A 10,672-nucleotide genomic window follows, 5' to 3' on the forward strand; every position below is an offset into this window, starting at 1 on the left:
TGGATGACAAGCCGTGCTGCCGGGGGGCCTCCGAGGAGCGCTGAGCTCCTGCGGCACCCCAGGGACGAGCTCCTGCAGCACCCCAGGGCGTAGCTGCTGCCGGGGGTCCAAGATCTCTGGCGAGAGGCAGTGCAAGGCAGAGAGGCACTGGTGGCGGGATGCCTTCCACCCACCACTCCCCAAACTCAGCAGCTGCAGGCATTGCCCTCTGTCCCCCTCCTCGCCGTGCCAGGCACGCCAGCAGCCCCACGCAGCCCCCCCAGCCCGTTACCTCAGCCAGCATTTAACAGGCTGTGCCCACGAACGCCCCCCCACCAGAACGAACTGGCCTCGGCGGCGGCTGCTTGTCCTGCCCCGGCTCCCTGCCAGCACCCAGACCCTGGACCTGCCAAGCCTGCGGGAGGGGGGGATGTAGGGCGGCTGCACCCCCTAAATCCCAGCCCCCTCCTCTCCGCCCGCTCTGCCTCACAGCGTGGCCGTGGCAACAGCGCCCAGCCGTGCTGCGCTGCCTCCGAGCATCCTTCATCCCTCTCCCGGGGCAGAGCAGAATCCGTCCCCTGGCCCCCCGCCTGCTCCCTCCCGGGACCGGGGCAGCCCCCCCGGACACCCCAGGACCTCACCGAGTCCCCGACGAGCCGGCAGCTCGTCCCCAGCCTGCCGGTGCGCAGCGCTGCCGTGCTGCTGCTCGTGGCCGCGCGTGCATCGTGTGCGCGGGGATCCTCGGGGGGAAGAGTGCCAAAAATACCTCCGAAACACTGCTTCCAGGGAAACGGGGCTCCGGGCAGACAAAGGCTGAGCAGCACCTGGATGGCGGCTGGGGGAGGTGGGTGGGAAGCCGCCGGGGGCTGCCTCTGCCCTCGCCCTGCTGCTGCCGGCCTCGGCGGGGTCCCCGCGGCACAACCCAGCTCCACCAAACACGCAGGTGCCCTGCGGGGTCCATCCATCCTGCCTTCGCCTGCATTCGTGCGCTTGGCGACGGCTGTGCTGCTCCATCCCACACACCGCAGGCTGAGCAGGGGATTTATTAATTTTTTATTTTTTATTTTTTTTCTCATTGATTTCCCATTTCCCCTCTCCGCTCACCGAGACGTTCTGTGCACGGAGCGGGGGGGGGGGGGGGAGGGGGGAGGGGGGAGCCGCCCCCACGGAGCAGGCGAGGGGGACCTGGGGCCAACTTATCGTGGCCACTCCCGGCTCCCTGTATCCAACCCCGTGCCCTTGGCTTTGCCGTGGACTCCGCTGGCAGCCAGGGCCGCGGGAGCTCTGCCTCCCGTGGGATCCTGCCTCGTTTCACCAGCGCAGAGGGGCCGGAAGCCACCCGCGGGCTGTGTTCGCACCGTGCTCCCTGCAGCACGCAGCGGGGTCCCTGCCCGTGCCGGAGGTCCCTCGCGTCCGCACGAGACACGCGGGGCGCAGGGCGCACAGCCCCGCTGCAAAGGGATCCGGGGCACGGGGAGCTCAGCACCCTGCCGGGGCGCAGCATCGGCCCCGCGGGCTGCCCCAGGAGGAGGCCACGCCCCCTTAGCTATAAGCCACGCCCCCACCCGCCAATCCCCGCCCCTGCCCCTTAAACCACGCCCTCTATTTACAGCTCCCGCCCCCCCACCCTCTTGGCACCGCCCCCTACCCGCGGAACCCTCACCCACTGCCTGCGGAACCCCGCCCCCTACCCTCTAGACCCCGCCCCCTACCTTCTAGACCCCGCCCCTACCCTCTAGACCCCGCCCTCTAAGCTCCGCCCCTACCCTCTAAGACACGCCCCTACCTCTCTAAGACCCGCCCCCGCCCCCAGGCCCCGCCCCCGGCGCCCATTGGCCGCGCGGCACGCGGCCGGCCCGGCGCAGTCGCGGCCATGGCTCCGAGCGCGCAGGCGGGGGGAGGCCGCGGGCAGGCCCCGGGCCCGGCCCCGAGCCCGGGCCGCGGGATCCGCGCGGTGCTGCTGGGCCCGCCCGGCGCCGGGAAGGGCACCCAGGTGCGGGCACGAAGGGGCCTTCCCTCCCCGGCACCGTGCGGCCGGGTCGGGCCGCTTCCCCCGGCAGGGCCCCGGGCCTGCGGCCTAGCGGCGGGGCCTGGACAAAGGCCGGGCCGCGGGGCTCGGTGCCCCATGGGGGCCGGGGACGGGCTCGGGGAGGGGCGGTCCCGGGGCTCGGGGAGGGGGGTCCCGGGCTCGGGGGGGCGGTTCCTGGGGCCACGGGGGGGTCCCGGGCTCGGTCCCGGGGGTCCCGGGGAGTCCCGGGGCTCGGGGGGGTCCTGGTCGCAACCCCCGGGGGTCCCTTGGGCCATGCCGCGGCGCTGAGCCGCCTCCTCTGCTCCTGTCCCGCAGGCTCCGAAGCTGGCCGAGGCGTACTGCGTCTGCCACCTGGCCACCGGGGACATGCTGCGGGCCATGGTGGCCTCGGGCTCCGAGCTGGGCAAGCGGCTGAAGGAGACGATGGATTCCGGGAAGCTGGTGGGTAACGGGGGGGGGTTGTGTGTGTGTGTGTGGGGGGGGGGGGGGGTCTGGCTGCTCCTGCAATCACAGCAGCACAAATCCGTCCCTTAGTAGGGGAGTAAGCAGAAGAAGCAGCAGTGGAGGAAGGGCAGGCTGTAGGGCGCAGGCAGGGCTGGGGGTTCCAGTCCCCCTGCAGGAGCAGTGTTCTATAGGCGCATCCTTCCCCATCAAAACTCCTCGCCTGCCAGCAGCCCCTGTGCCCTGGGTTGTTTCTTTCTGTCGCAGAGTTTTTATGTTTGTAGAGCGCTGCCTGGGCTGTGCCTTGCGAACGCTGATTGATGTCAGGGTTTATCCTCGGAGCTGCAGAACGTTACGCTCGTTCTTTGCAGCTGCTGCCTCTTCCCGTGATGTCTGGACCCCTGTGGGGCTGAAAACTCTGTTCAGAGGTTTCATCTGCGTCCCAGCTCTTGTGTAACTGCTGCTTGCCTGTAACTGTGAGATGAAAATAGACTTCAGAGTGTCGCTGTGCTGTGTGAAGGACACTTTGGATCCAAGAGTTAGGATCCCTAGTTTGTTTTCCAAGGATTTAATTATCTTTCTGAAATGACTGAAATCTCTTGGGGACACCTGAGGGACAGCAAACTGCAGTGACTTGCCCCAAAGCTGAGCAGCGTGGAGCAGATCTTGGGCATCACAGCTGGCTGTCACAGGCTTATAATGCCCAGAGGAGAATCTGCAGGCCCCAGGAGCGATGTGGCTTATCTCCAGCTTCTGCTTCAAGCGTGCATTGCAACACTGAGTCTGCAATATCCCAGCTGGTTGTGAAAGATAGGGACGTTATCTGGCAGGACTGCTGGTATCTGCCACGTGTCTGTGGCAGCGGGCACTGGGCGCTCCACCGGTGCGTCCTGGTGGTGTGCTCTGGCTTCGAGTTATCTCAAAGCCTGGAGCCTGGGGTGGGTTTTTACGCTCGATTATGAGCCATGAACTCCTTCTCTGAACGTGGTAATCAGGGGAGGACAGAAGGGACTTGTTGCTTGCCCCAAACTCCTCCCCGCTCTCAAGCTTCCTGCGCCAGGGCTCTTGTTTATGCGCTGTGACGGTCTGGTCCCAAATCCTGCTAGGTCTCAGTGGGGTGTGCTGGAGAAAGCAGCACTGCTGCTGGTGAGGAGAGACGGTTTAGGAACAAACACCCATTGTTGGGGCTGCAGAACAGAAAGGCACTAATCCCAGGGCGTGCTGAGGTCGTGATGTAGGTGAGACTGCCCAGCGGGGCCCGAGCTTGTCAGCGGCTCTTCTGGCGTTTACCTTCACACACAGCTCACAAGAGTCAATAAGGAACTCGTGTGTGTGTTTCACCCTTCCTGGCCAGGCCTGCTTACTCAGATGTGTGTGTGAAGGTACAAAGTCACAGGAAATAAAGGTTACGCTGATATCACTGTGCTGTGAATTGTTTAAAAAAAAAAAAAAAAAGACATTAGGGAGTTTGTCGTAAGGTTGACGTCCGCTTCTGAAACACAGCGACCTTGGCAGCAGGGAGCTACCACACCGGGTAACTCACACTGGGGTGACAGTGGCGTGAAGTGTCTCATTAGCCACGTGAAGTGTCTCATTAGCCACGTGAAGTGTCTCATTAGCCACGTGAAGTGTCTCATTAGCCACGTCGCAATGTTGACACCCATCCCGAGGAGCATTTCCCTGACGTGGGCATGTTTGAGCGTGCAGCTTTCGCCCTGCTGCGGCAGTGCGCTGTGCTGCTGCGGCTGCCTCCGGGATCGGGAATGGCCGATTAAAATAAATAATAATAATAAAAAAAACTGGCATGTGTACTGAGGCTCTGGGGGCAGCTGTATGTGAAATCAGGGCGTGCCCATCTCCGTTCCGCAGGTGAGCGACGAGATGGTGGTGGAGCTGATCGAGAACAACCTCGACACCCCTCCTTGCAAGAACGGCTTCCTCCTGGACGGCTTCCCGCGCACGGTGAAGCAGGCTGAGATGGTGCGTGAGCCAGCGCAGTCCCTGACCGGGGGCGTCTCCTTCCTCAGGGTCCTCAGGGGTCCCTCGGCATCTGCCCCTCTGACTTGGTGTTTTCCCTTGTAGCTGGATGAGCTCCTGGAGAAGAGGAGGGAGAAGCTGGACTCCGTCGTCGAGTTCAGCATCCCCGACTCCTTGCTTATCCGGAGAATCACCGGACGGTAATTCTCTCCCGAACGCTCTGTGCGTGGGGTGGGGTTTTCCAGTCCGAGGGAGAGTGTCCTTGTTTTGGTTCGCTTTGGTTATTCTCACGGTGCTTAGGGCTGGCTGCGGTGCTGGTCTGTGTCAGATTCGTGCCCTGTTTGAGCCTGCCTCGCCGGGGCCAGCCTTGAGCAGAGCCCGTTGCTGATAGGAATCAAGGTCCTGGTGAGCCAGCTCAGCCTTTAGGCCTGGTGTCTGACAGCTGAAGTCTTTGTGCTCCTGCTTCTCTGGTGCTGTTACTTCTCCCTTATGCAAGCCCTTGCAGACGTGTTCGGGCACCGATGAACGTTCTGTCCAGGGTCAGGCATGGCTGTGCGGAGACAGACGTCTGCTGCTGTTACACCATCCCCCTGTGTCCCTGGGAGCTAGCCCCCCTCCCCCGGTAAAGCATTCCTTCTCCACCCACTACAAAGCAGCTGCTCTTTTATTTTCCCAAGCACCTGAAGAGGCCATTGGTATAGAAATAACTAGAAGATATTTTCCTGATAGAGAGAGGCTAACTGTGTTCGTATCGCGGGTGTTTTTGTGCTGATGACTGGCACGATCAGACCTGTCCTGGCACCGGGCTCCTTTGCTGACGCTTGCTTTCTGTCGTAGGCTGATTCACCCAGCGAGTGGCCGCTCGTATCACGAGGAGTTCAGACCGCCCAAAGAGCACATGAAGGATGATGTATGTGAGCTCCCGAGGCCGCAGCTTACCTTGCTTTGGGTTTAGCTGATGCTTTGCAGCATCCCTGGAAAAACATTTTTTTTTTTTTTTTCCTTCTCTTGTGCTTTGTGCCCTGCCTTTCTGGGGAGCGCGGGGAGCTGCCTGGGCAGCCTCGGCCGACAGCACCGCAGGGAGCGAGGCGTGGAGGGATGAGTGAAGGGCACGGCCCTTCTGCAGAGCTGGCCCAGGCTCTGTCACGTCACAACTTGGTGGACTCTGTCCATAGCTGAAGTCGCAGTGGGTTGCGACTGGTTTCCCTCCTGGGAGCAACTGTAGCTGGCATTTGGTCCTGAGGATCCTTGGGCTCCTTTTAGCAAGCAGAGCGGTGTGTGGGGGAAAGACTGATGCTGAATCCTCCTCTCTCCGGTGACGGCTCTGGGACTTGGTTCGATGCCCTGGGTTCGCCCTGCTCTCCTGTGCTCGCCTGGGGACTCGCCTCTGCAGCTCTGCCTTGTAGCCTGCCGTGAAGGAGGGGAGCAGGGGTTGTCAGAGCTGCGCAGAGAAGGGGGGAGCGCGCCAGGCTGCAGCTAGCTGGAGACTGTCCCCTTGCTTCTCCCAGGTCACTGGAGAGCCCCTGATCCGCCGCTCGGACGACAACGAAGCAGCCTTGAAAACCCGCCTGAAGGCCTATCACACGCAGACCTCCCCCCTGGTCTCCTACTACAGCAAGCGAGGGATCCACACGGCGGTCGATGCCTCCCAGTCTCCCGACGTGGTGTTTGCTAGCATCCTGGCAGCCTTCTCGAAAGCAACATGTAAAGACCTGGTTATGTTCATTTAGGGCTCTGTCCCAGGACGGAGCTCTCCTTCTCTGTCTCTCTCCATCTCTCTCTCTCTCTGTCTGTTTGGGGCCAGGGAGGGTGAAGAGCTAAGCAGAGTAGAAGACGGAATGATGAAGCCCAAGGCAGGGCTTTGCCAATTCTCTATTAAACGAGCTGTTAACGGTCTCTATCTCAGCACATGCGAGTGTCAGTTTGTGTGCACGTGTGGGCGATTTGGCCCCTAGAGGTCGCAGCGAGCCTGAGCACCAGCTGCCCGCTGCCAGAAGCGGGGCTTGCACCCCTTAGGGTCGAAAGGCTTTTGTTTCATCCTAGAGCTGCAGCTCCCCAGGGGAAGCAGCTGCACCTCCAGCTGTCCCCGGCTGCTCCACGGAGGATGAGCAGGAGATTGGAGATCAGGCCTGAGCAGCGGGGGGAAAGACTTTCACAGGGTACCCGATAGGGGATGCTCTGTCAGCTGCAGGAAACGAAATGGGCTTGTGGGGAGCGCGTGAAGGGCTGTGCGTGTCGTCAGGGGGAGCAGCAGCGGGAGGCAGAGCTTGGCTGTGAGTGTGTGCAGAGCTGGGTGAGGGTTTGTTCTTGTTGAATGTGCGTTACTCTGTGTGACACGGCAGTCTGTGAGAGCACAGATCACTTTTTCCCCCGTTCTGACGGTGTTTGTAGGGCAAAAAATGGGCGGGTGAGAGCTGGGTTCATTGTGGACCCTAAACCCTTTCCAGTTGAGGTATGGACCCCAATATAGTGATTATTAGTGAGAAGGGTTTTTTTTAATGAAGGCTCTGGTCGAGTTAAGGCAGTCCACGTAGCAATTTGTCATGTCCTGAGGACAAGAAATGGATTTGGGTGTTGGTTTTCTCACTGCCCTCTTCCCTTGACTTTGGCCAAGGAGGTGAAGGTGCGTTTAGCTTCCCCTGATCCCAAAGTCTAAATAAAAACTTATTGCAAAATGAATGTTTTTTTTTTTTTTTCAAGGCCTGGGAGGCACAGTTACTAACTACTAGCATCACGTGCCCTTGAGCCAGTGCCCTTTGTTGTGAGAGCATGGAAATGTACTCGTTTCTTGAGCAAATCAAGCGGCTCGCTCTGGCTGTCCGTCTGAGGACACCGTGTGCGTTGTGCTTAGTGCCCGGGCTCTCTCAGGGCTGTTACACCACCGCTGTACAGCAGCCTTGCGAGGCTGGTGACAACCCTTGCTCGTGAGATTCCAGCCCTGTTATAGATGCAGACTGGCCAGATAAAACTGTCCTTTGGCCTTTCGTGTATGTTGAAGGATGTAGTGTCACTGAGCACGCTCCCTTCGAGGAGATGGCATGTCTCCCTCTGCACCGAGCCGCTGTGTGTCTATAGCAGGTGCCCAGCCCTCAGGAAACCATTGCTGTTTTTCTGGGTAACTTCTCTTCTGGCTGCAAATGACTCTGTCCTCGTACGTCCTTTCCAGGGAAGCAGCCCTCTTCCCTTTCAGCAAACTGGAAATGATGCCAGAAACTGAAAGCAGTTGACTTGTTGCTCTTGAAAGCATGTGAGTGTGGGGACAGGGGATTTGAAAGTAGCTAAGGGTGCTGGTTTCGTCAGCAGCCCGAGTTTCCACAGATGGCTGTCACCTTGTCTCTTGTCTCACTTTCCTGTGAAAGGGCAGCCCCGGTGCGTGGAGGCCGCGTGTGGGAAGGGGGGGGGCAGCACTTAGCGCAGGGCTGCTGCGCTCCGCAGTAGTGGAAAATGTGCGGTAGAGCTGCCTCTGCGTCTCGGTGACTGTAAAGATACTGAGTGGAGCAGCTTTTATCTCGGCATCGCAGGAGAGTCAAAGAAAGCTGCGGCACCCTGCGCGCTGCCGTGATGGCAGGAAGGGTTCCTGGCCAGGTGGTGCTCCTGGGCTTGGTCGAGGTTTTGCCCCACCGCAAGAACAATGTGTGCTTCCACTCTGCTCCTTTTCCCCTTCGTGTTTACTTTGCGTCCAGCTCAACAGCCCTTTTCTGCCATAAACCGTGATTCATTTTGTTTTTTTTTTCCCCTAAATCTATTTTTTTGTTCCCATTTATTCCAGCTGAGTGACTTCGTGAACCAGATGAGAAACCGCCAAACGCTGCGCGCTGCTACATCACCCATTGCAGCCCTCCCCTGGTGCAGGGGGGGCAGGGAGGGCAGCTGGGGGGGGGATTGATGGGAGGGGAAAAGGAGGTGGAGGACAGGGGGGTTGGGGGTTGATTTGGTTGGTATTTGTTTCTATTTCTTACTCAGCAGAATCATTTTGAAGAGGAGATTACCTTCTCCTTAGAAATCAGTGTTTAGAAGGCAAAGTAATTGTACAGAGAGAAACATCCGTGCTGAAGCCCATACCCAGGTCCTTGGTCTGTTCGGAGGGGAGGGCTAGATGCTGTTCCAGGCTCCTCCGGGACCTTTTGCGCTTGTCTTACGGCTCTTAGCTGGAAGCCACCGCAAGGTTTGCCGTGATTCTAAAGCTGCTTCCTGTCAGCGAGGACCAAAATGAAAAAACAACTCATTTCTGAAGTAGAAAGGGGAAAAAAAAAAGGCCATGGTCTTTTCCTGGAAGTTTAGTTTTTCTTGTTCTGCTGCATTCCTCAACCCTCGGGGCACAGAGGCTGCTCGAGGTTTTTCTGCTGGTGAACTGAGGGGCTGCGGCTCTAGTCCAAGCCTGCCTTACTTGGCGTTGGGGTGGCTTTTCTGTGATCTTGACCAAGCTGGAATTCACATAATGCTGAAGAAATGCAAAAGAGACTTTCTTAATTGACTGCATAAATAACACTTAATTGGTTTTTTTTTTTTTTTGCATTTCTTTCTAGATCAAATGGTGCCTTGTCTAACCTCTGAATCAATAATAAAATAACCTCTTTACATTTTGTATCTGTTGCTGCGTCCTCTTTGACCTGCAGACAGTGGAAGAAGGGAAGCAGATGACAGCTGACTAACAATTGGATGGGGTGGATCCTCTGGCCTGATCCTATCTTGAGGATGTTTTTCTGCGCAGCTAAAAATGCGGCTTGTAATTCCTTTTATTTTCCCTGCTGAGTGTGCTCCAATGCCTTGTATCACCATAGCAATGGTGTCTCTGGCTGGTTGTCTCCCGTTTCTTCGTGTATGGTGCTGAAAGCACAGCCCCTGTGTATCCTGACCCCTTCTGGTCAGCACTCCTTTCAGGTACTTTTACAACCGATGTAATTCCTAGCTTTTTCCCCTGCCTCCCTTCTCACCACTGGTGTGGGGATGAGCCGAGTTATTTCTTCAGCAGTAACTGCAAGCCAGATATTGTCTCCTGTTTCTGCTCACTCGCGTTCTGCCTTTCGTACCCTCCACCAGTGCCTCAGTCTAGGTACACAGGACAAAATCTGCTCTCATGGGGACTGAAAGCTTTTCCTAGTCTCCTGCCTCCGTACAGACCCTGACCCTGTTGTGGGTTCTCGGAGGTATCCCAGAGGAAGGCTCTGATGTGATGAGAGTCCTTGATTTCTGCAGTGCCCTTGGTACCCCAGCTGGAGCCCTGCTTGTGTCTGGGGCTTTGATTCAGGCCCTGTGGCCAGACAGAGGCAGGCTGTGTGCGCCTGCTTCCTCCAGAAGAGGCCGGCTCCTTCAGCGTAATTGGGTGCTCGCTCCTCCGCCATGCAGTCTCCCCATGCCGTGGCGGTTTTATTACATCTCTACCTCTGATTAGCATTTTCCCTCTTTTGAAGGCAAGCTTGTGACTCTGGCATTTGTGGTGGTGTTCCCTTACTGCTTTTGATGATGGATGTTTAACTATGCTCTTCCTCCTTGTTTGGGATTCTGTCCTCTCCCCGCTTGCCTACTGCTGTTCTGAAACCTGTTCTGCCTGCTCCTCCCGGCTTTCTAGTACGTGCTGTGGAAAATTCTTGGCTCCTCCGAGCTGGGCTGCTTCTGTTTGATCCTCAGCTTACCCAAATGTGAGGCACAAAAGGCGGTGTTGGGGTGCTGGAGGGAGGCTGCTCAGCTCCCGCGAGCCGTGTCCTCGGTAGCTGGATCTGTTCCGTGACCCGGCTCCGTCGTGCTGACCTTGAATGTTTTCCACAGTGTGTGATGCGCTGCAGGTGCTGTAAATTCCTTCTGTTCAACGATTCCACTCCAGCAAGCTGCTTATCAGGCACTCTTTTGAAAACTATGTTCATATTTCATACAGCCAATTATTCAGCAACTATGAAAGGGGAAAAATCCTATTTATAGCACAAGGACCAGCATCAAATAGGACACTGAATTCTCGCTGGTAGAGGAAGTGACCTGTTCTCTAATGCAGCAATATTTCTGCTGAAAAGAAACAGCATCTCGCGTGGGGGAAGGGAGGAGAGGCCCTGGGCCATCTCTTTACATTAAAGATGTGCTGCAGTCCTAAAAATCTATTATCTGCCCTTCTCCCTTCCCGATGAAACTATCTGTGAGAGACACTGCAGCAAAGCCTTTCGCTGTGGGTTTGTGGTTAGTAAGAAGGAGTTTGGCTCCCGAGGGCCTCGGCTGGAGCCAGTCTTAGGTCGGTGGTCGATATCTGGTCCCTGGCCT

General features: G+C 57.8%; 1 protein-coding gene across 2 annotated transcripts; it reads left to right on the top strand.

The window, feature by feature from the left end:
- Positions 1-1,825: 1,825 nt before the first annotated feature.
- On the top strand, positions 1,826-9,006 carry AK2 (adenylate kinase 2). Of its 2 annotated transcripts, XM_035562262.2 has the most exons (7): positions 1,826-1,972; positions 2,324-2,449; positions 4,319-4,429; positions 4,532-4,626; positions 5,264-5,336; positions 5,935-6,130; positions 8,196-9,006. In XM_035562262.2, the coding sequence occupies exons 1-7, from the start codon at positions 1,853-1,855 to the stop codon at positions 8,201-8,203; spliced, it is 729 nt and encodes a 242-aa protein (XP_035418155.1). In that variant the 5' UTR covers positions 1,826-1,852; the 3' UTR covers positions 8,204-9,006. The 2 variants fall into 2 exon arrangements, with proteins under 2 accessions (XP_035418155.1, XP_035418154.1); XM_035562261.2 differs by lacking the exon at positions 8,196-9,006 and having other exon boundaries at positions 5,935-6,326.
- Positions 9,007-10,672: the final 1,666 nt, after the last annotated feature.

Source organism: Cygnus atratus, chromosome 23 (assembly GCF_013377495.2).
Source record: "Cygnus atratus isolate AKBS03 ecotype Queensland, Australia chromosome 23, CAtr_DNAZoo_HiC_assembly, whole genome shotgun sequence".
Lineage (NCBI taxonomy): Eukaryota > Metazoa > Chordata > Aves > Anseriformes > Anatidae > Cygnus > Cygnus atratus.